A 22,905-nucleotide genomic window follows, 5' to 3' on the forward strand; every position below is an offset into this window, starting at 1 on the left:
ATTAATTTTACTAAACAAAAATTATTTTCACAGGTTAAACTTGTTTTTACAAATCCTCTATTATAATTGTTTTTAAAAGTTACTGATTTTACTAATTAAAAGATTACTTTTACTAACCAAAATTATTGTTAACTAAACTGAAATTATTTTTTACTAAAACTGAAATTATTTCACTTAACTGAAGTTATGTTAACTGACTATCATTATTTTAAGGTGAAGAGAATAGGGCCTAAGACGTCATGAAATGCATGCGGTGTTCTATTAGGCAAACTTATAACCCTTTTGCTAATTCCTTGTTAAAACAATTATCTAAATGTTAATCAAGCAAAACAGTTAAACAGGAACTTTATGAGTCGAACACTCGGACGAATGTCTAATCCTAATACCAATGTGAACAAGCATCTTAAGTTTTCTGGTATCAACATAAACACCCGCAGAAATCACATCCCACTTAAGGTGTTCAGCAGCCAGTCATGGACTCATGGTAGCCAGTGAATCGAAGAGTACGCCACTCCATAACCCAATATCATGTTTTATATGAAGCCCGATATTACTGGATCAGTGAGATCAGAACTGAAACTGCATGTCAGAGGAATAGCCCAGTTCCTCCAGGTGAGCAGCCATAGCTTTGTTCATAGGCGGAGGGCCGCATCTCAATATCTGTAAAATTTGTAATTTGGGTTCATTGGAAGAATAAAATGGATATAAAAGTTTGTACACAAGTTGCAGTCATTCAGTAATACATAGGATTATAGGTTCAGAAGGGAGTAAGCTATCAAACATACCCGTATATCTGATGAAGGTGCAGGGCAGTATTCTTGGATCATTTCCTTGCTTACAAATCCAACACCACCTTTCCATCCTTCAGGAGGCTGTATAGAGGAACCAGTAATCCCAAAACAAAAGTCCAAATGATTTAGTTTAGGTGAGAGGAGATGCAAAACATAGATTATAGCACACCACAGAAAATATTGCTGGAGAGGAGGATACTACAGATAGTACGGAGTATATATTATTTGGTGACATAAATAGGGTTCCATTCCTAAAAAAACGTAATGGTTAAGGGCCAAGTATAAACAAGATGCAAGAAGACATTATTTGCACTATAATTGTATTCAACAAGAAAATTGGCGATATTAACAGCACGTTGTACCAACAATTTCCAGTCTACTCCCTCTTTTGTGTGGAGGGATTTCCTAGTAAAAGGGAAATGGGAATTTGATAAGCAGTTCACCCCTCCCATTTCTGTCAAAAGAAGTTGAACCATTACCATTATCAGAGCAGTCTCAACTCTCAAGCTATTTTCAGATCTCATAAACCCTCCTTAAGTATTCATGATACCTAAGCCATGCTTGGATTTTAAAATCAGTATATGTAAAAATACTAAATACTGAAAAAAGTTTGTCTTGCACTCATTAATTAAGAGGTTTAACCCACTATGCTTCATAAACAACTTTAGCAAATACATGAATATAAATCATGTTTGGATGGGTTCATGGGAATCTGCTATACTCTATGACTTGTATAAAAGATGTTTGGCTAACGCAACATAACATATCCAGGCCCAATTTTGTGACCTCTAGATAGAATGATTATTCAATTGAGGTTTTTTTGGTGACTGAAGCATGTGAGAATAAGATGGCACAACTTATTGGTGGGGCAGGTCAGCAGTTTTTCAGAAGGTACAACAAGAGAAAATAACCTACACTTATAAGTTAGAGCACGATAATATGCATATAACAATTACAAATTCATGCAGAAACCTTTCTAAATTGACTCAGGACCATTCCAGATGTAGGACATATTAAAACCTCGGAAGTAATACGCAGTATCATAGCCCCTTCCCTCCCATCCCTCAACCTCCAAAATATAGAAATATAATAGAAGAATACCAATTTCATACAAGATGAGAATTAGAGATGCTACGAACCTGATTAAGGACATAGTAAATACTAAAACGGTCAGGATAATTCTCCGCTAGCCCATCCAATTCCTCCTGCACAATTCAGAAATTCAAAGATCTGTCAACACCAATTCATGTCAATGGTACTTATATATCAACCAAAGTATGGCGAGTAACACAGAGAGAGACTTCCATAATTAAGTCTTACAGCATTGATATTTTCAGTACAAAAGATTATAGTTGAAATTAGAAAGTACATGTAACAACAGTAGACTGGAAGAGAATTATAATTTCCTAAATTTGCTTCTACGTCACTCAGACGAGGTGTAGCATATTTAACACAGCTACAGATCAGAGGAGCCAGTGAAGTACTTGGATTGAGACAATGAAGGATAAGAAGACTCTGTCCAGACTTACAGGGACTAGGTGGTCAAACAAAATACAAATTCAACACTAAATTGGAATTCAACTTCTGAATATAGGGAAAAAAAAAGATTAAATTCAAAATCAGATTTTTTATGTCAAATACTATGGTAACTGCTAAGAAAAGGAGGAAATTAGATTTTTTTTTTTTTTTTTTTTTTTTCTCCTTTGTAATTTTGTATCAGCTGCCAAACTACTACAATATTTGGACATCAAGTTCATACAAGAATTTAAGGGGCTTCAGAAATTCAAATTTGTGCTCTTCAATTATTTTTTAGCCTTCACCATGAAAAAAGCAAAGGTTTCAAATTTGAGTCCTTGGTCAACTCTCTGATATGGCATGTTTCTCTTCCATAAGAAACTATTTACAAGTACTACGTTATCTAAAGAAAGGAAAGAGAATTGAAAAGCTATTATTGCTTCCAATAGATGTTGGCAAGGATAAACTAATCTCTATCCACCTTAAATATTCCCAGAGCAGCTCACAAAAGAATATAGAATACAGGGAACAATATGAGATAAATCGGGTAAACGGGTCGGGTTTGAGTCGGGTTTGTGTGGGTAGGTCAACTCGGATCGGGTCAATTCGTGTTGATGTCGTAACCTATGTGGGTTGGGTCATGCTTGAGCCGGATCACGTCGGGTCATACATCTTATCGGGTTTGGCTCGGGTTTAGGTCGGGTCAATAACAGGTCGGGTTACATTCGGGTCAAGTGAATAATAGGTCGGGTTTAATTCGGGTTTTAACGTGTTAATACGAGTTAGGGTCATTTTCGGGTTCGAGTCAAGCTCGGTTCAAGTCAATAATTTGCGGGTTATAATCAGGTCGGGTCATGTTAGGGTTCGCGTCTCAAATATTGAGTTAATCTGGATCTCGGGTTGATTGTAGGTCGGGTCATATCGAGTTCGGGTATATTTTTCGATCGGTTTGTTAACAGTTCATGTATTAACATTCACGTTTAATCATTATCAATTTCTTCATTTATTGTAAAAGAAATAATTTCAGATAAGTTCATATTCGAGCTAATAAGTTTAAAATACATTTTTTTTTCATTTATTTAGGATAAATAATTGCATATAAGTTCAAATGTGAGTTTGGATAGTTTGGCAATGTGGTACATACTACATAGTTAAAATTTGACAACATTGATAAATCAAATGTAAGGTGTTGACATTAATTGGGTTGTACCAACTTAATACTCCATTCTTTATTATTAGTTTTATGATTCGGATTACAATCCTTCTCAATTAACTAGCTTCATTAAGGGAAACATTTTCATGCATTAATGTGCTAAGCTAGATTACTAGCTATATTAGATAAGAGTATAAGAGTTAAGATATGTGTGTGGTGTGGCCGTGTGGGAAAGTTGAATTAAGGAATCAATGTGTAACCAATGTTAAAGGTAGATTTGTCAATTTGAGTGTTTGGTCAAGTTAGCTCGGTTTGGGTCAATTTGAATTAATTGCATTACTATTCGGGTCGAGTTACATTAGATTTGGGTCGGGTTGAATACAAGTAGAATTAGTAACATGTCGGGTTGAATCCAGGCCAGGTTGAATTTGGGTCGGGTTAGTAACAGGTCAGGTTGATTTCAGGTTTCAACGGGTCAAAACGGATTTGGGTCAATCTCGAGTTCGGGTCGGGTTCGATTCAGGTCAATAATTGACGGGTTATGTTCGGTTCGGGTCGGGTTATGTTTAGGTTCGGGTCACGAATCCTAAGGTTAACTCGGGTCTTGGGTTGGTTTCAGGTTGCGTCATATCCGGTTCAGGTTCAGGTTCGGGTTCAAACACGTCAAGTCATGATCGGATTCGGGTAAAATTTTCGGGTCGGTCAGCTTTTGACAATTCTACCAAGCATGGCTAATCAAATCAAGAAGTTTGATAACTAAATTCTAAGCCATAGACGGATTTCAAAAGGTCTAAACTGCATCTGATTTTCGAAAATTTCATTATCTCCCCCTGAGACTTGATCATACGGCACAAATAGCCAATGAAAATTCTGTCTCTTGAATCCTATATCCTCTTTTCTGGTCATCATAGATGAAGCAGTCAAAAAGGATGTTGAAGATATTGAAATTTTTCTTCACATTTCATATCAGAAGGCTATAAAAGAGCTCCACACAACCTGTCCTATTCAAGCATTCTTCTATCCCTAGTAGCTGCTGGGAATCCATGCTCTCCCTCTCTCTTTCTCTATTATTCACTCATAATCAAATCTTCTATCCCTAGTAGCTGCTGGGAATCCTTGCTCTCCCTCTCTCTTTCTCTATTATTCACTCATAATCAAATCCCTTCAATTAGTTACCCCTCCTTGAAGCTGTGGACCTAGGCAGCCTATTAAAATCTAGATTTTTATGGTACAGAGAGAGATTGCAAGCAGATTCTACCTTTTAAGAGCATTTCTTATTCAAATTGACCTAAGTTACTAATGTAAGTGGTACAGTTGTTAATATATCTAACACACACCATTTTGTAGGGAGTTGGTATTTCAACACTTTGGATCACTAGATCCAGATTACTCTTCCCTGAAACCTCATAGTGAAATTGATCGGATAAAGTTGTAAAACCTCAGGCAACTAAGTTGATAGCTAACATTCTCATCTATTCTTGTAGCACAATGTGTACCATTCATGCATCTATAATCCATCTATTTCTAGAAATCCATAAAACATTATGTTTAGCTAACACCGACAATAATGACCCACAAATAAGATGATTAAGCAGATGAAACCCCCGCAGATCCATAGTACATACAAACAAGTATATACTTCGATATATACAAAACATCAAATTAATTTGCCAGAAAAAGGCTTGAACACATTGACATTGCATTAAAAAAGAAAAAATACAAGACAAACCAAATTGATTGACAGAAAACAGGGCAGTTGCTCTGGTAAGGAATAGCATTAAATTACTAGGAAAGAAGAAGTAACGCAAATTATAGCTTCAAAAGAACGCTTACTATCTTACATAATTCAAATTTATATACTAGTAAATATGAAAGTAGCATCAGTACCTTCAAAAGAATATCTTCATAAGTCACGTTGGCATAAATTAGATGCACTTTAGTTTTATCTTTTGGGTTCTCCAATATGGCTCTAGCTACCTGATTCATACATAACGAAAGGAATCAATGTGTTTGTTGTCAAAACATATAAATATTCCATATAAACAACGAAGACTGATGAACGAGTAAATTGAAAAAGGTGAGTATAAATAGTTACTTGAAACATTGGAGTGATGCCAGAACCTCCAGCAAGCATTCCAAAAGCTCTGACTTCACCAGGCTGGTATCTGAAGCGCCCCTATAAACTCAATGAAACAGAATTATGAAGTTAGAGTCCTGGTGTTATTGCATTTGATGGTAAACTCATAACAAATCTCAACATGCACTCTACGTAAAATGACAACCGGTTAAGAGTCATACAAATCCTGTCATGGGAAATGAAGAACATACCTTAGGTCCCTTAACAGCAAGATAATCACCAACACGCATCTCCCGAAAATGGTGTGACATCCTTCCTTGAGGATACATCTAATTAGAATAAAACCAAACGCGACATCAACTCCATGATTGCAAGAACAAAGCTGCAATATCATATAACAAAGTACCAAAAATAGGGAGTGAAACCAACTCAAAAAAAAATTCAGGCTTGCCTTGATGACTAACTCAAAGCGCCCAACATCAGAGTCTAATGTAGTTGGAGTGTATGGTTTAATGACTTCCTCTCCTTGACTATCCTTTCCCCTAATATCAACACATTGGAAAACAAATTATAAATAAATTACTAAGACTAAATTCATAATCAATTTTAATAATGTTAGCACAAGCAGATCATAATCATACATTAACAACGTTCCTATAATAAATTCCTTAATTTTCCAAACACTGATAATCAAAGCAACCAAAAATAAATCAACCCAGTATAACAATAAGACTAAATTCATAATCATAATAATAATGTTAGCACAAGCAGATCATAGTCATACATTAATAACGTTCCTATGATAAATTCCTTAATTTTCCAAACACTGATAATCAAACCAACCATAAATAAATCAACCCAGTATAACAATATAATCTTAGCATCAAAATATCAGCAATATCTACTGAATTTCATCAAAAAAAAAAAAAAAACTACAAATTATTACAACCCCACCAAAAATAATCATAATAGTACCAAAGATTGAAAGTCAAACCTATCACAAATTAATCAACCCAAATAAATAACATTCTAAATATTTGTTTAAATAATCAAAAAAATCTTCTGAAATTCACCAAAAATACAATTTATAAAAATCCCACTAAAAAAAAGCATATTGTATAGAATTTTGTACCTGCAACTGATGTGTTGACCAATGGGAAGACCCAAGACAGAAGTAGGAGAAGGAAGTGCAAATGTAAATTTAGCCACATTATGACTGATTTGGGTGCGTTTGACAAGCTTAAATTCCTTGAAATTCTCAGGATCCAAGCAAACTACAATGAACAAAATCAATCAAATTTGATCATTTTTCATATAGAAATAAAAACTCAAACTACAAAGAATCTAATCAAAATGAAAACCCACCTCTAGATTTCTTCTTAGTAGAGAATAAGCAAGAAGCTGAAGCAGCAACAACAACAACTGCCATACCAATGGCTACCATTTTCATCTCAGGAGATTCCAACAAATCCATTGTTTTTAATTTTGTATTGTTTTTGGGAGAAGATGATACAAAAAATGGGGAAGGGAATTTGAAGGAAAAGAATGGTGTTAGGTATGATTAATCAATCAATGGGCGGAATTAGGTCAGCAAATGTGGGTGTCAATTATGTATCATTGAAACAATTTGTATGGGGGTTAGATCTCATTCTCTCCCACCACTACTACTCCAGTCCAGTCTCACCTACCACGAGGGTCGCGAGAAAGAATGGTAAGTAAAGTTCTCAAGTGCTCGTCATTTGGATCGGGTTTGCTTCGAGTCAATTAGAGGTAGATGTGTCCATTTCGGTGTTCGGATCAGGCTCGGTGAGATCAGATCGAATCATATCTATTTTAAACTTGATTCACGCTAATTTATTGTGTCCACGCGAGTCGAGATCTGAATTGGATATTTTAAGGTCGGTTTCGAATCGGGTCAGCTTCGGTGTGGTTTTGATAAATCTAATTAGAGGGTGATAAATTGAGCCTTTCAATCTTGTTGATATCACAATACGAATAGAGGTGTCAATTTGGGTATTCAGAATTGGGTTTTTTACGAGTCAGATTGGGTCAGGTTGGTTGATCGAGTTAGTTTTTAACACTTATAAATACGGAGTATGTTATTGTAATACTTGGATACCAAACTTTTATTGATAAATCAATTAATTAGTTTGTGCCCGCACGAGTAAGGGACTAAGGATAATACTTGCAACACATAGTATGTTAATAAGCTAATGACAGGATCTGCATTACATTGGGTGAATGAATTGGACGCACAAGTTTTTCAATTTAAGATAATATTTGGGGACTATCTAATAGGGAAAGACTAACAGGAGTATTAAAATATTCAATTTAAGATAATATTTGGGGACTATCTAATAGGGAAAGACTAACAGGAGTATTAAAATAGTGTTCAAACCTTCAAATTTGAGTGAGTGCGAGCTGTTCGACAGTGTGAGTCGTGGGGGGTGCGAGGACGGTTGATGAACGGGTGAGTGCTCGGTAACTTAGGGTTTTTATGATCGTTTCGTGAGTGAGGAATAAGGACATGACTTTCTTTTTTGTTTTTATTTTTTATTTTTTATTTTTTTTTAAATCGTGAGTGAAATACTAGGGGCAAATACAATTACATGAACAAGCCAGATTTGCTTAAGAAGGGTTATCGTGAAGGGTTTAAGAGAAGGAAGATTTCAATTTTTTGTCAGTACTGTCATTTGTGAGATTTTTGTGTGAAACAGAGTAAAAAAGAATTCATTACACGAAAATAAATGGTGGAAAATCTCATCTAAAAATAAAGGTTGGAAACATTGTGCCAAACTAAAAATCTCGCGTTACATGCAAAGTTGTTGTGCTTGGAGTGAAGCTCTCGAAGACATGGGATGTCCAATATAGCTCGTTTATGCAAAGCTAGTAGCTTTTGATCCCGAACTCTAAAGAGGGTATATAATGCATTGTTGAAAAGCTGCGTAAGTCTAATTTTCAATTCAATTATAATCATAACAATGTAATTTGTAAATTATGAGATATGGACAAAATATATAGTGCAAGTGTGTCCGTTTTGAGTTCGATTTAGTATTTTATTAATATCACTTTCATATTAAATCGAAATTAGGCTTATGATGTATCATGGGAAAAATTATTTTATGGGTTATCCAAACATAAGTTCTCTAAGAAACTCTAAAGCCTTGTGAATCATGTGAGATCGATTTTGGACTAAGGGATGGAAAAGTTTTGGAATTGGCTAAGGTATATGGAAAATGGCTTGGAAATTGGTCAATTGTTTGAATGAAGTTGGCTAAGGTTATGGAAATGTGCAAATTTTTTTTTTTTTTTTCTAAATGGTAAACTACGGGGTGGACCCTCCACCCTATCACATGAATGGGGTGCTGTGACGAATCGGGGGGAGGGGGGGGGGAGAGATGGAAGGACTTTGAATGAAATTTGACATTTCTTTAGCCTATTCAAATATTCACAAAATAAAGGTATAGTAAATTTCAATCATTAGATGCTAAATTGAGGAGCCACCACTTAGGTGTCTACAAGATGCCATACATGAATTGAAGAGTTTGTAGGTAATAATAACAATATACTTTCTCTGTTTTTAAAACTTGTAACACAATCTTTAGGCACACAGTTTTGAAAGATGACTAGTAAAAGTAAACAAATGATTTTATCAAAATTATTTTAACACTGTGAAAAAAGAAGGGTTAACTACTATGTATAAAAATTATTTTGGTTGTTTACATTGTACTTCCTCCTTTTTTATCTACTTGCAACACAGCCTTGTGGCACGCGCTTTGAGGTCGAAATTATATAATGCAAATGGATAAATTATTCAATATGATTTTTACACATGATACCTAACTCTATTAATCCTCATGCTAAAATTATTTTGATAAAATTGCTCGTTTACTTTCACTATTCATCTCCTAAAACTGCGTGCCTAAAAAGTGTGTTGCAAGTAAAAAGAAACAGAGGAAGTTTAATCTTGGAATCAAAGTGCGTGCCATAAGGTTGTATTGAAAAAAATTAAATAAAAAAAGAGGAAGTATATTTTTTCATGTACAAGGAGTTTTTACATCCTCTCAGATATTATCATTATTCATAACACATATTGTATTCATCTGCGCAAATTTTTAGCTGGACTCGCGACCAGAACATTTATATCTAAACATTGCAATTTATAAAATGAACACTTATAATATAAGAGTAAAATAAAGAAATTATAAAATTGAAAAAAAATAAAAATAAATTGTACATCTAATATTATATAACTGAATATTTCAGTTGTAAATAATAATGAACATATAATGTTGTTGCTTATTCGTCAACATTTTTATAAGCTTCAAGTGAAGTACCTTGATTTGTCTAATTCGCTTGAATGAATATCTTGCAATTCGCTGAACTACATGATTTAATACCAATTAAATGAATCCACAATATTTTTTTTTAATAATGAACACAATGCTTAAGTCTAACATTATTAATGCTAATATTAATTAAACATCCTTTACTATAAAAACGAACATTTTATACAACCGAACAAACACAAAAAAATTTATTAATTAAAAAAGAAAATGAACATTTATTTTATAAGTATGAGCATCATACTGTATGAAAATGAACATTTATTTTATAAGAATGAATATTATACTGCATGAAAATAAACATTTAATTATTAAGAAATATAAAATTATTGTAAAATATGTTCAGCTAAAAAATATTCATTTTTATTATAGTAAATGTTTATTTTTCAACGAGGGACCAACCAGAGTTAGCTGGGCTCGAGTCCAGCTATTAGTTGCTGGTTCATCTGGTTTGATGTAGCACCAGAAAAGGCCTTAGACAGCTAAATAGTGGGCTTAAGAATGAAATGAGAAATCCCCATTTAATTCAAGGGAGTTCCATACTACAATTAACTCATTTCCAAAAATAATAGTCAAATTTTGATGGGTTGACTGCATAAAGTTTCACTTTTTATGGAAAGTACCACTTACTTAGGGAGTCCTAATTAATTAATCATGTCCTTACATTGAAAGTTTTTTCCTACGTTGCAACCAATCAAAAAAATGTAGTGCACATATCTACTTTATAGGAAATTCAACTTCTAATTTTGTCTCGACTAGATAAACACTCTATATTTCGACAATAAATAGTGAATAGCTAGCTCAAGATCAATGACATGACATCCAAATACTCTCTAGATCTTGTGTGAACTCCTTTGCATGCCGGAGTACAATAGTAGAATGATTAGTCTTGGGTATAATTCTAACATCTGCCTCAGGAACTTTCATTTTAATGCTGGAACTACATTCAATTGGTACCACTTGATCTTCATTGCCTTGAATGATCGTAAGTTTCACCTTAGCATCGCGCAAGATACTTAAGTATTCTTCCATGTATTTTGAGCCTCCACAAATCACATTATGCATGGTATGCCAAGCTGAGTGATGAGTATGCCTTGTTATGTCCATAATTGTGAAATGAAGGTCCCTAAAAAAAAGGCGAAAATTTGTAACATAGAGCATTTTCAGATTTTCTTAGCATTCTATGCAATACTATACTCTATCTTCCTGTTTACAAAAAAGAAAAGACATTACCAGAAACTAGTACCTTCTCCATGTGATTAGCCTTAGAAGAAATTCCCAAATCTTGTGATTTCGACATAGTATGAAACACACAGTTCGACCCAAGTGCTCATACCAGGACATAAATGATGAACCAAACAGTAATGGAGGCCACAACCTTTTCTCAGCAACTTTTCCGAGTGTAAATAAGCTTGCATCTTGCTTATTATTGTCCGAAGGGAAGTAAGGCTAGAAATCACAATATAATAAACTCACATTATGAAAATTAATGGGGGAATTCGCCTAATTTATAATAAACAAAATTAATTTGTTAAATTTGTCGCAAATCATATTTGAATTGGCTTCATGCATCTGATACAGAGATATTTATTTTCCTCCTAACATGAGTAAAAATAAAATGGGAAATCAAATCGCATTGAATTGATATGGTAGATTACGATTTTATGATAAAATCGCTCTTGTAATAGATTTTATGATCATAACTTACAATATGAGATGACATACCACTCAGGTACACATACACCTAATTACCTAAACGTAACATAGACATGTTGCATATTCATGTATATACAAGGCTACATATAATGTACTTGAATGTCGATTATAAAATGTTTCAAAATGATAGGCCACATTCAACGAGTCAAATTAATCACAGATTCAATTCAACGCGTAATCTTCTGCGATAAATAATACTTACTGGTGCTATCAAAGTAATAGACTTGACATGTTGAGGATACTTGGCAGCCAAAGCGAATGCAATAATGGATCCCATGGAGTGAGCAACCAAATGGAAGGAATTCAATCTATATGGAAAGATCACCGATTTCTCAATCATTTCTATATGATCTCGTATTGTATACAAACAATCTCTTGGTTTCGGACTTCTTCCAAATCCCAACAAATCGATAGCAAACAACCTGTAATTCTGTTTTGTATGTTCTGATAAATTACAGAAAACTGTTTCTGTCCAAAATGAGGATGAAGAGATGAAACCGTGCAAAAATATCACATTTTCGCTCAATTTGTCGTCTAAATCTTCCATAAGCATTGTAAGAAAATAACATTAGTTAGAATGAAATCATTTGGTCTTAAGTTTTCTATGCTTTAGACTCTAATTGTCTAACTTTTTCCAAGGAAAATATATACTTAGTATTTACATTGGTTTTACAGTAAGGTTAGTAATTATGCACAATCCCTCTAAAAAGTACTCCTACACTACAATGTGACTACACTAAAACTATAATAGGTAAAAGAAAAAAAAAAAAAAAAAGTAAAAACACATATTAATGTGGGTTTCTGAAATATAATTATAACATACTTCGCCGTCCTACTTTCATTGTCACATTACTAGTTTAAAATACCTCATAGATAGAGTATGTAAATCATTCTATATATCCACAAGAGAATTAATTCCAAACAAAGAATGTATTACCTGGATCATGAACTACAACATGAAGCCGAAGATTGTCGCCATTGTTAATCCAAGCAACACAAGACTCACACCCACAATCAGACCATCTATTAGCTATGAGTTTCGACGAACTTCTCTGCAACCTCATCCTCCTTGAGTTTAACAAACCCATATCTCTAAATAAGTTTGGCCTCTTATATAATGTCTCTGAAACTTCATCTTGCTCAATATTATCATTATTTTTTTCTTGTTCTCTCCTAGAACAGTAGCAAGAAGTTGATGACGCAGTCTTCTCAAACAACTCATCAAGGTATGAGTAAACTATGCATAAAACATAATCAAGTAAATCAAAGAATGTAAACACTATCAAGCTTAGAATGTTGTGTATTCTTTGGATTAGCTTCTTACCACCCATTACTATTTATTCTTTTTCTGGATCGTTAAATTCTTTGTTGCATAATTTAAACGTGACAACTAATTGCGGACGGAAATGACGGGAAGATTAAGAGGTTGAAAAGAGGTTTATATACGGTGCATGAATAGTTTGAGGTCTAAAAAGAATAGCAAAGATGATTCTGTTGACAACGGGAAGATGAAAGAGCGATCAACTTGTTGCCACGTTGCAGAAAGGTGGGCCTTTTGTCTTAACTCAAAAGTGCTCACTCTTATATATGGAAAATTGGGTAATAATAACGTCAAGTACGACGAATATTAGCTGGACGTCGACTACAAGAGTGCTAGCAATGCGCCAATGCACAAGTTGAATCACTTTGGTTCCAAAAGATATGAATATATTCCTTACTCTTATAGTCTTATCCCAATCCCAAAGTAATTTTGTATGACAATTAATAATGGAGTATATTTGTTGATGATATTAAGAGGAGGAAGTTTCAGTTTATCATTATGATAAACAAAAATTGTTTATTTAGAGACATTTTTGTAAATAATAGGGCGGCTAAATCTCTAAAAGAAGAACAAGGAAACAGAAAACCAGATATTAAAATGGAAAAACCAGCTGATGATGAAGGAAGGAGCTCTGGGAAGTCGGGAAGTCGAGAAGTACGCTCCCCGGCAACCACAGCCGTGAGGTGGCCACCAGCGAGCTAGGATTAATGACGAATTAAAATTTTGATGGGAAGTAGCTGTTGGAAGATGGTAGGTTGGCAGATTACGCTCAGTTCAATCTAGAGGAGAATCCCTAAAATGGGTCTTTTTGCAAATGCACTATTATTATTTTCCAACACCTCAGCAGATTCATTTGTTCATTGAGAGTCCAGAAGCAATGGCTAAAAGCCTTAATCAACGCTCTGATTATTTAAGAAACCTTTCAGGTAGCTCATATAGTTACTAGCTTATTTTAAAAGAGGGAGCAATACAGGAAATCACTTACTAACGGGACTGCACACCAGCAGCTTTCATTTGACAGTATAGTACTAATGTCTTATGGCTTCAATGCACCAATCCATGCTGTAAGAAAATCGAATCCATCGTGTTCCAACATGTCAAAAACTTCCATTTAATCCATACATGTCAATGTCTATTAATTTCAATGCATGTCGGTATCCCACAAACAAGCCTATAAGGCTATAACATACGGAGTAGCCCAGTTTTTAAAAGCTACACAAACAAGTATCTCTGATAAACTTCTGATGCACACAAGCCTGGATAAAACAAACGACGAGTAAATGCAAATCAAGATCACTCCCCTGATTGATATAATAATTGTGCATCTGGACGGACAAACCCAAAGCTTGCTTTGATGAACCCAACAGTCACATTCCTGTGTGGCATTACATTAACAGCTATTAGGAAAGAATGCAAAATAATAAGTAAAATAAAAAATAACTTTAATAAGGAAAAAGGAAAAAAAAAACAAAAGCCACCAAGTTGAAAGCATCAACACTTGATCAAGCAAAATCAACCCAGAAAAGCGCCTGCGTAAACTGACCATCACATTGTACAATTTATGTGGCTATACGGAACTTCTACTTGGAACAGCAAATCAGTAATAGGTGCAGTCATCAACAAGAGAGTGTAACAATTAGAAATCATTGAAAGAATGGCAAACAGATTTTCTGAGATAATTGCAATATTTTCCCTTTTAATTAAATAGTATACAAAGGCCCCCTCTAATAACAGACTGGACCAAAAACTAATTACTTTAGCCTAAACTGTAATTGGAATTCCATAGATCACAAGCACCAGCTAGTTCAAAACTTCATTTGCTAGCCTCCTGAATAATCCACTATCCCCACAGCTTGTGTAACAAAAAAAAAAAAAAAGTTCAGCTTCATGCATTAGCCTATCAGAGCTTACAAATAGAAATACATACAGAGGTATCATCAAACTCGTGCATAAACACAAAACTCAGCAAGTCCTTGTTTTCATTCTCAATTAGTCTGTTTCCTTCTTTTCAGGTTCAGAGTTCACAACTGGTAGGTTCCTTCGGTACTGTGAAGATGTCAACCGTCTCTCCAAAGGTGTTTTCCTCTTGCTCACCACAAATCGATTCACTCCTTTCCTCATTGGCATTATAGAGGGAAAATCCTCATCAGGAACCTGGCTCAGCTCTGAGATGTCCTTTATCTGAGCAACACGCCGAAACCACCTCTCTGCCTTAGCTTCCTCAGACATATCCAGTGGATTTGGTTCCTTTACTGCTGATCCCTCCAAACTCTTTTCTCTCCAAGAGTCCTTGACATTTGCATTCTCACTTGTGCTCTGAGATTCAGAACAATTACTGGGAGTACTGATTGGCAAATCAATAGTTTTGGAGTTTTGGTCTACATAATTGGATACCTCAGAAGCTGGTTTGCTAAATTTATCTTCCGTTTCCTCTCCTGTTTTTGCGGCATCTGATCTCATTGCACCAGTCTGTTCATTTTTATGAATTGACTCTGACCCTTTTGGTTTTTTCCTGGCAAAGTAATCAGGTGGAAAAGGGACAAATGGGACATAATTATTATTGCCCGCTTGCTCCATTGCCACACGTCTCTTGTACATCGGAGAAGTTAAAGAACGGTCTTTTTTCTTACTAACAACAAATCGATTCTCTCCTTTGCGCATTGGCATTATTTCTGGGAAATCATCATCAGATATAGCACTAGGCAGGTCTGTTACATCATGTAGTTCAGCCACCTTCTTAAACCATCTTTCAGATTCATCAGCTTGTTCATTCTCATAATCTTTATTTCCCATCTGATTTGGAGACTTGTCGCCAGAAAGTTCATTAAGACTTTGGCTGATTTTCATATCAATACTATCCTGGTCACTAGCTGTCTGGAAATAACTATGACTGGGATTGTCAACAGTGCCCGAGTGTTTTGTGCTTGCAGCAGACCATGTAAACTTATTATCATCTACCTTCATGGTCTCAGGCAAATCTTCATCTTCTAGAACACTGCCCATGTCAGATGATTTTTCCAACTGAGCTATCTTAGTGAACCATGATTGCATCTCTTCAGTCCCAGTTATAATTTCCTCAATATTGCCTATAGCAGAGGCAGTGTCAGCTCCCAAACGCGAAGTGGGGCTGAGGAATCGATTGACTCCTGGTTTTTTGCAATCACACCTTAAGCATACCACATTTCTACCAAAGTTAAAGAAGTCACATCTGGAGAAAAAAGAAAGGGCAAAAAAGGTGATTCTAATATGAACAGATGCCAAAATCCAATGGAAATAGGGGAAAGAAAGAAAAGAAAATAAGATTAAAAAGGTTGAGATGCTCACTGAGGGCATTCCCATTCCCCACCAGTTAAAAGTTTCTTTGGCCGGTGCTCCTCACACTGAAGGCACAGCGAGTTCTTAGCAAAGTTCATAAAACTGCACCTGCTCATTAGCAGAATAGAAGTTATTCATCATTTGCAAAGCTAAAAGTTCACAAAAGTACTGATCTCCTCCAAATCACCCACCCCTCCAAGAAAAGGCACTCATTTGGGAACAAGATTACAAAGCATTGTTAGGACTCCAGAGAAAAATAAATAAACCATGTGGCGGAAAAAGATAATGAAAAGACATTATTTGCTGTTTCCAACTAATTTGTCAGACCAAGAAAATGTTTCAATTTTTAGAAAATATCTACTCCGAAACAGTAGAAGAGTTTAGTTTATCACTTATATATGACTTCCATATGAGAAAATTGCTCAGTGGAACTAAAAGTACTTCACCTACACACCCGAGAGCATAAAATTGCAAACCATTCCAAGATAGAACTTGTAGTCTAAATCATCATGACCTACCTTGGACATATCCAGTCTCCTTTCTTCATTTTGATATTATTTCCAGAAGAACTTGATGCTTGATTACATCTTTCAGAAAACTCTTTCTGTACTGTCACAATAGGCTCCGCAGAACTTTCATTAAAGTTAACCAATTCACTGAACAATTTTCTGGTAGATGATTCAACTCTACTGTTTATCTCAATGTTTTCTGAAAAGCCAATAGCACTGTAGGCATAACTTAATAAAAACTTCATGAGATCGACTGTGCTTGGTTTATCAGATTCTAATACCTATAAAACAAGAATTGAGCTAAAGTCAAAATACTAAACAAAATAAGAAAGATAAAGGGTGAAAGAAATCTAATACATAAGCACAAGTGCATAATCCATAGAAGTGGAAGAAAAGTATGAAACATATACAACAGAGTTCTGCGTAACATACAGGCGGAAAAGAAAAGCCATTAAGATATGGTTACCAAAATATGATTAAGAAAAGTAAGAAAGTCAAATTATATAGGATGTCTTGCTTTTCCTCCCACAATCTATGAACTTTTGTAAGACATTGCAACATATTATCTATATATAGTTCTATAAAAATGTAATCTTTTGACAGGCTAACATTGTTGTCAGTCCTTGTCACCCTTCAAACCTCAATTGAGAAGGACCAACAGGGGATGTAAACAAAAGGAAGATATAGCTATGAAAGATGCCAAGCTCCGTAAGAAGTCAAGCTCTCTATTGGAAGAAGATTTAGCTATGAAAGTTCTAGTTCTCCTTACTGGCACTGGAATAACCAATATAGAAAAATCAAGGGAGTCCAAGGGTACAGATGTCCTTAATATATCATATAATCATGGGTAACTACTGAATGAACGCAGAATATTTATACACCCATTTTACTTTATGAAAGACAATGGAGCAAGGAAGATGTTGTGAGTTTACCTCATCCTAGAATTTCAGTCTTAATGGGGCATTTTATTCTTTGGAAAATCCAGGCCACATTCGTAACCTTGTCCAATCTAGGTGTGCACTTCCTGAAAGTAATCAAAGTCTGAGCAACTAGTGGAAAGTATGCAGGTTGTAGCCCCTGATATTGTTAAAACCTTAAATTACACACACACACACGCAATAAAAAAAAAAAAAAAAAAAAAAAATCACTTTAGTTATTCTCACCACTTGATTACATCTTATTATATTATCCTTGTCTAAACCTATACTAAGACTGTGTTTGCCTTGTTTCCACTTTTTTAAGGAAACATTAGTTAAGACAAGTTACAATAAGTTTAATTCGGGAGAAATAAAAGTTCAATTCACAACTAGAAAGAGTTTATTGATTTATGATAAGAGAAAATCAGCGAATAAAACACATCCTATGCAAATGCTTGAAAACTTTAAGAGTCATAATTATACAAACACTTTGAATCAGGCTCCTTAACTCAGATGGAATTGGCACAAATATAGTATGAAAAAGTACTCGTATTCTACTGGTTATGAATCATGGTCTTGTAATCATTATTCTAAATGACGGAAACAGATAGCCCACCTTAACTAGAAGCAACTTAACCACCACATTCACACAAATTAACCCTCCAATGGTAAATTTTGATGAATCATTCCACAAGATGTCGCTTCTGATTTCATTAGAAGAATAAAGTCAACCACAAATATCACATAACACAAAACATCAAAAGAATGTAACAAATGGAACCACTAAATTTTGACCTTTCTTTTCTATAATAATAAGACTATCTTTTAACATATAACAGCTACTTGAGTATTAGGTAAAGTCTTTTGATAAGCAGCTGAGAGTGCAGCTTGGCGCATAGCTCCTATGTGCTTTGAAAACACAAGGAGGATACAATAGTCATTTGACATACACAAAGGTATTTTTTATGGTTACAGTGATATTTTTTGTGCACTATTATGCATGTATATTATACCATTAGAGTATAGGTTATCTTAGTAGTATTATTATATCTCACAGTGGTATAATATTTGATGTACAATTTACATACTTATTAGTACCATTAGAAAAATATTTATACCACTATAGCATTTAATAGTAATATTTACCTATTTAACGGTACTTTATACTCATGTTAATATTTACAATTTAGCCATCCAACAAATAGGTCCCATGCGCCAATACTTTTCCTTCAGCTCAATTACTCAACATTAAGTAAAAAAAAAAAAAAAAAAAACTCAATATGTAAGACTTAATTATGTCAGATGAAATTAAGATGTGATTATCCAACAAGTAATCTATGATAGTAGTAATCAATTAGCAACAGAAACTCATTATGGTACATCCTACAGTTTAATGCTTAATTCTGCTGTACCACTTAGGGAGGAAGGGGCCAAATAATCAAGTCAATTGGTCTCATATCTAAGAGATACGTTAGCTTTTCTCCTAGATAGCTTGAGAGTAAGGGTTTTGGTTGGCATGATTGTCAAACATTGAAATGCTCCAAACATGGCTCATCGAGACACAATTATAAGGCTCTAAAGTAATAATACAGACATAGAGACTAGAAAATAAATTCAGTTTATTGTGGGTACATATAGATAAGATGAAAGCACATATTTACCCTTTATTGGTCAATATTTTAGTGTCCATACACATTTTTATGGTAAAATATTTAACATGCATGCTTGAACAAATAAGAAGAAACAGAGCATCATGACTTCCATTTACTATACATTGAGATAAAGTTGATGTATATTTATCATTGAAATTTACTTCATTCCAAAATCACTGCGTAACGATGTCCTCCTCCAAACACTTACATTAGGAATTAGGCTTCTAAGCCTAACATATTACACATATATAATGTCATAGCCATAGAAGCAAGCAACTAGGTGAACCAAATTCCACTCTACTATGTAGCAACGCTACCATTCTATATGCACAAGACATACTTGGAAAATCACTAGTAACTTTTCCTGGTTTCCTTGACTAAGGGGCACTACCGCATTAGCAAAAAAAAAAAGCCATCCTCTTTTATCCTCCAATGACATGCAAGAGCCTCACCTCTAAAGACTCGATCAGGTAACACGAGAATTTTCACCAAATAACCCTATAATGTAGGTACTTAACTAACTTCGGCAATTCGCTGAATTAGTTAAAAAATGCATTGCACTAATCACATGTTCGAAGTCCAATTAACCTCATAATAATTCACAATAAGCCTATAAAAAAAAATGCTCAATTTACATAATTAATCTCACACCAGTTCTAATACAATAAAGTAAGAATCAAATTTCATCTCAATAAGTTAATGAATATTGAGCTAAAATAAAAGAAATAAACTTATATTTACATTATCATTGCCGTTGTCACAGAAAGATTTCATCCTTGCCACCGCCGCCGAAGCATTAGCAAACAAAAACGGTGAACCATTCTCAGCAACCACCTCTACATCCTCCCTCGAAAGCGACCTTCACCAACAAACAAACAAAATGAGCCACGAAAATAAAAAGAACACAAAAATAACCAAAAAAAACCCAAAAACTACTAACCACAAAATAGTAGGATTATCTCTAGCAAAAGCCAAACAAGAATTAGCAACCCTCAAGAAACCCTCATCAAATGGTTGAAACCCCACAAACTGATGAACATCAAAGGGTGCATTACAGTATTCTGATTGCGAAACCAAATCAAGAAAACCCGAAAACTCAGCCCAAGGATGACGAAAACTACTAGTAGAATTAGAAAACCCAGTCGAATTCAAAGATGGGGTTTCATCCCAAAGAGGATGAGCTTGGTGGGTGTGAAGTTTTTGGGAAGATTTTGGAGGAGAGAGAAAGGAGGGCGGAGGAGGAGGAGGAGAGAGAAAGAGGAAAGAGCGGTGAGAGGCGAGGCGGCGGAGGTGGCGGAGGGAAGAATGGTGGCGATGGTGGAGGAGAGGTAAAGGTGATGATGATAAGAATGTGAAGAGACGTAAGGTGGCGCCACCCATTTGGCTCGCAATCAAGGTTACTGTCGATGGTTTCTCTGGTCTCTGGAATTCTATTTAATCATCTTTCCTACAATATGTCAGGTGTTCGAATCTCCTTAATTATCATATCCTTTTATTTTTATAGAGTCTTAACTTAAGTCTTGAGGACCCAGTAACTCAACTAGACATACGTTTTTTGAATCTCTTTTTTTAACACAACTAGAAGAAATATATTAATAACCTCCAAAGAAGGTAAAATTACATAGCAATTACAGCTAAAGCAAAAGCAAAAGCCCAAAGTACGAAATATATTACAACAAGTCCTCTTGGAAAATTTTGAAGTATTTAGTTGATTATTATACATGTTATGTTAAGTTTTAAGTCATTTGGTTAAGGTATCATGACTTAAACAACATATGATTAAGATAGTAGTATACAACTAATCAAGAGAGAGAAAGAAAAGGGTTTATTTGTCACTAATTATGTTGCAACCGCTACATAAGATTTCGGTTTCGATATCTCTTGCATTAGTATGACAGTTACTTAATGCATTATAACTTAATGTATTAATTGATGACTAAAAACATTGTTTAATGCATGTCTTAACGCATTGTTTAATGTATGTCTTAATACATTGTTCAATGCATGACTTAAAGCATTGTTTAATGCATGACTTAATGCATTGTTACGTTTGAAAAATGCATTGACATACTACTATCTTATATATATGAGAAACTCCTCATATGATGAATGAAGGTTGAGAGATGAAATATAATTTCTATCTTATCACTTTGGCATAGGGAGTTATTATTAGTTGTTCATTTTCACAAATCACAAACACTTTTATACATTAAATCGCAATAATCCTACAAGTTATTGTAATTGTTCTTCGTTGTATCTCTTGAGTAATTTCCATGATACCGGTTGTAGTATAGGGTCGGAATTATAATTTTGGGGAAGTGTTTCGTTCACGCCTCGAAGTATTTTATTAATTTCATTTTCATTTTTTTTTTGTGACCCTTGTTTACTAGAAAATCCCCAACAGTCCAAAAGTATAATTTATTACAAAGATGGCAAATGTGAAGAAAATGATGACTAATTTTCAGAAATTGGACAAGTTCGAGAGTGTGGATTTTCGAAGGTGGCAAAAGAAGATGCATTTTCTGCTGACATCACTCGGTGTGGCTTATGTTCTCACATCCCCTAAGCCATCAAAGGAGGAAAACGAGACATTGGAGGCTACTAGAAAGAGGAAGAAGTGGAAGAATGATGACTACATATGCCGTGGTCACATCCTTAACGGTATGTCTAATGAATTGTTTGATGTTTATCAATTTCATGAGTCCGTTAAATTGCTTTGGGATGAATTAGAGTCTAAGTATATGGCCGAGGATGCATCTAGCAAGAAATTTCTTGTTAGTAAGTTCAATAATTTCAAGATGATTGATAGTAGGCCGGTTATGAAACAATTTCATGAAATCCAAAGAATTTTAGGGAGTTTTAGGCAACACAATATCAATCTTGATGAGACCTTTATTGTTTCTTCTATAATTGATAAACTACCATCATCTTGGAAAGATTTTAAGAATGCATTAAAGCATAAGAAAGATGATATTAACCTTGAGGGCTTGGCTTCTCACATTCGGATTGAGGAAGAAATCCGAGTGCAAGAGGGACAAAAGGATGTTAATCCTAGTTCTACCACGGTGAATGTGGTGGAGGATTCTAAGTCTTAGAGAAGAAGAAAAGAAATGACTCAAACAAAAATAAAGGCAAAAAGCCTAAAGTGGGAAGTGATGGTCAATATTCACGAGTTTGTTGGGTTTGTGGAAAACCCGGACATTTTAAGAAAGATTGTACCATTTGGAAGAAAAATATGAGCAACAAGAAAGCTCAATGTGGGAAAGGCGGGTCAAGCCAATCCCAAGACAAGCAAGGGTGATACTTCTTGGTACATCGATTCGGGTGCATCGAGACATGTTTGCAAGGATCGTTTGTTGTTTGAATCCTTCATTGAGGTAACCAATGGACAGATTCTTTACATGGGAACTGACTCCACCGCAAAAGTACTAGGCAAGGGGCAAGTTGAGTTAATGTTTAGCTCGGGCAAATCTCTTGTTTTAAGGGATGTGTTGTATGCTCCTGAGCTTAGGAGGAATTTAGTGTCCGGTGCTAGCTTGAATCGTTTAGGATTTAAAATGGTGTTTGAGTCGGATAAATTTATGTTTTCTAAA

The 22,905-nt window shown here is 34.8% G+C and overlaps 4 protein-coding genes across 6 annotated transcripts; 1 reads left to right on the forward strand and 3 right to left on the reverse strand.

The window, feature by feature from the left end:
- Positions 1–237: 237 nt before the first annotated feature.
- Positions 238–7,231, reverse strand: LOC110709505 (NADH--cytochrome b5 reductase 1-like). The gene is made up of 9 exons (XM_021887725.1): positions 6,902–7,231; positions 6,669–6,810; positions 5,988–6,078; positions 5,788–5,865; positions 5,555–5,635; positions 5,347–5,436; positions 1,931–1,996; positions 786–872; positions 238–660 (listed from the first exon to the last, which is right to left on the reverse strand). The coding sequence occupies exons 1-9, from the start codon at positions 7,008–7,010 to the stop codon at positions 568–570; spliced, it is 837 nt and encodes a 278-aa protein (XP_021743417.1). The 5' UTR covers positions 7,011–7,231; the 3' UTR covers positions 238–567.
- A 3,207-nt stretch (positions 7,232–10,438) lies between these two features.
- On the reverse strand, positions 10,439–13,186 carry LOC110709506 (probable lysophospholipase BODYGUARD 4). 2 transcript variants are annotated; one of them, XM_021887728.1, is made up of 5 exons: positions 12,923–13,186; positions 12,536–12,835; positions 11,801–12,138; positions 11,129–11,331; positions 10,439–11,008 (listed from the first exon to the last, which is right to left on the reverse strand). In XM_021887728.1, exons 1-5 carry the CDS (start codon positions 12,927–12,929, stop codon positions 10,690–10,692), a joined length of 1,167 nt encoding a protein of 388 aa, XP_021743420.1. In that variant the 5' UTR covers positions 12,930–13,186; the 3' UTR covers positions 10,439–10,689. The 2 variants fall into 2 exon arrangements, with proteins under 2 accessions (XP_021743420.1, XP_021743418.1); XM_021887726.1 differs by having other exon boundaries at positions 12,536–13,185.
- Positions 13,187–13,940: 754 nt separating this feature from the next.
- LOC110709507 (zinc finger protein VAR3, chloroplastic-like) lies at positions 13,941–20,812 on the reverse strand. Of its 2 annotated transcripts, XR_002508959.1 has the most exons (6): positions 20,253–20,812; positions 20,054–20,171; positions 16,753–17,024; positions 16,244–16,342; positions 14,847–16,127; positions 13,941–14,294 (listed from the first exon to the last, which is right to left on the reverse strand). XR_002508959.1 is itself a non-coding variant. In XM_021887729.1 (5 exons), exons 1-5 carry the CDS (start codon positions 20,690–20,692, stop codon positions 14,909–14,911), a joined length of 2,148 nt encoding a protein of 715 aa, XP_021743421.1. In that variant the 5' UTR covers positions 20,693–20,812; the 3' UTR covers positions 14,550–14,908. The 2 variants fall into 2 exon arrangements, 1 of the variants encoding a protein (XP_021743421.1); XM_021887729.1 differs by lacking the exon at positions 13,941–14,294 and having other exon boundaries at positions 14,550–16,127.
- Positions 20,813–21,741: 929 nt separating this feature from the next.
- Positions 21,742–22,407, forward strand: LOC110709492. The gene has a single exon (XM_021887714.1). It carries the CDS (start codon positions 21,742–21,744, stop codon positions 22,405–22,407), a length of 666 nt encoding a protein of 221 aa, XP_021743406.1.
- Positions 22,408–22,905: the final 498 nt, after the last annotated feature.

Source organism: Chenopodium quinoa, unplaced genomic scaffold, assembly GCF_001683475.1.
Source record: "Chenopodium quinoa cultivar QQ74 unplaced genomic scaffold, ASM168347v1, whole genome shotgun sequence".
In the NCBI taxonomy this organism is placed as follows: domain Eukaryota; kingdom Viridiplantae; phylum Streptophyta; class Magnoliopsida; order Caryophyllales; family Amaranthaceae; genus Chenopodium; species Chenopodium quinoa.

What these genes read in the sequence shown, in the direction of transcription:
- LOC110709506 (XM_021887726.1), bottom strand. Translation starts at nt 12,929, where the DNA reads ATGGGTGGTAAGAAGCTAATCCAAAGAATACACAACATTCTAAGCTTG. An exon ending in CTATTACTTTGATAGCACCA is followed by an intron (nt 11,332 to 11,800) that starts GTAAGTATTATT and finishes TGTGATTTCTAG; the next exon opens with CCTTACTTCCCTTCGGACAA. An exon ending in AGGCTAATCACATGGAGAAG is followed by an intron (nt 11,009 to 11,128) that starts GTACTAGTTTCT and finishes CCTTTTTTTTAG; the next exon opens with GGACCTTCATTTCACAATTA.
- LOC110709505 (XM_021887725.1), bottom strand. Translation starts at nt 7,010, where the DNA reads ATGGATTTGTTGGAATCTCCTGAGATGAAAATGGTAGCCATTGGTATG. An exon ending in TTTACTATGTCCTTAATCAG is followed by an intron (nt 873 to 1,930) that starts GTTCGTAGCATC and finishes TCCTCTATACAG; the next exon opens with CCTCCTGAAGGATGGAAAGG. An exon ending in CACCTTCATCAGATATACGG is followed by an intron (nt 661 to 785) that starts GTATGTTTGATA and finishes CAAATTTTACAG; the next exon opens with ATATTGAGATGCGGCCCTCC.
- LOC110709507 (XM_021887729.1), bottom strand. Translation starts at nt 20,692, where the DNA reads ATGGGTGGCGCCACCTTACGTCTCTTCACATTCTTATCATCATCACCT. An exon ending in GATAATCCTACTATTTTGTG is followed by an intron (nt 20,172 to 20,252) that starts GTTAGTAGTTTT and finishes TTGTTGGTGAAG; the next exon opens with GTCGCTTTCGAGGGAGGATG. An exon ending in GGAGACTGGATATGTCCAAG is followed by an intron (nt 16,343 to 16,752) that starts GTAGGTCATGAT and finishes GCTAATGAGCAG; the next exon opens with GTGCAGTTTTATGAACTTTG.
- LOC110709492 (XM_021887714.1), top strand. Translation starts at nt 21,742, where the DNA reads ATGGCAAATGTGAAGAAAATGATGACTAATTTTCAGAAATTGGACAAG.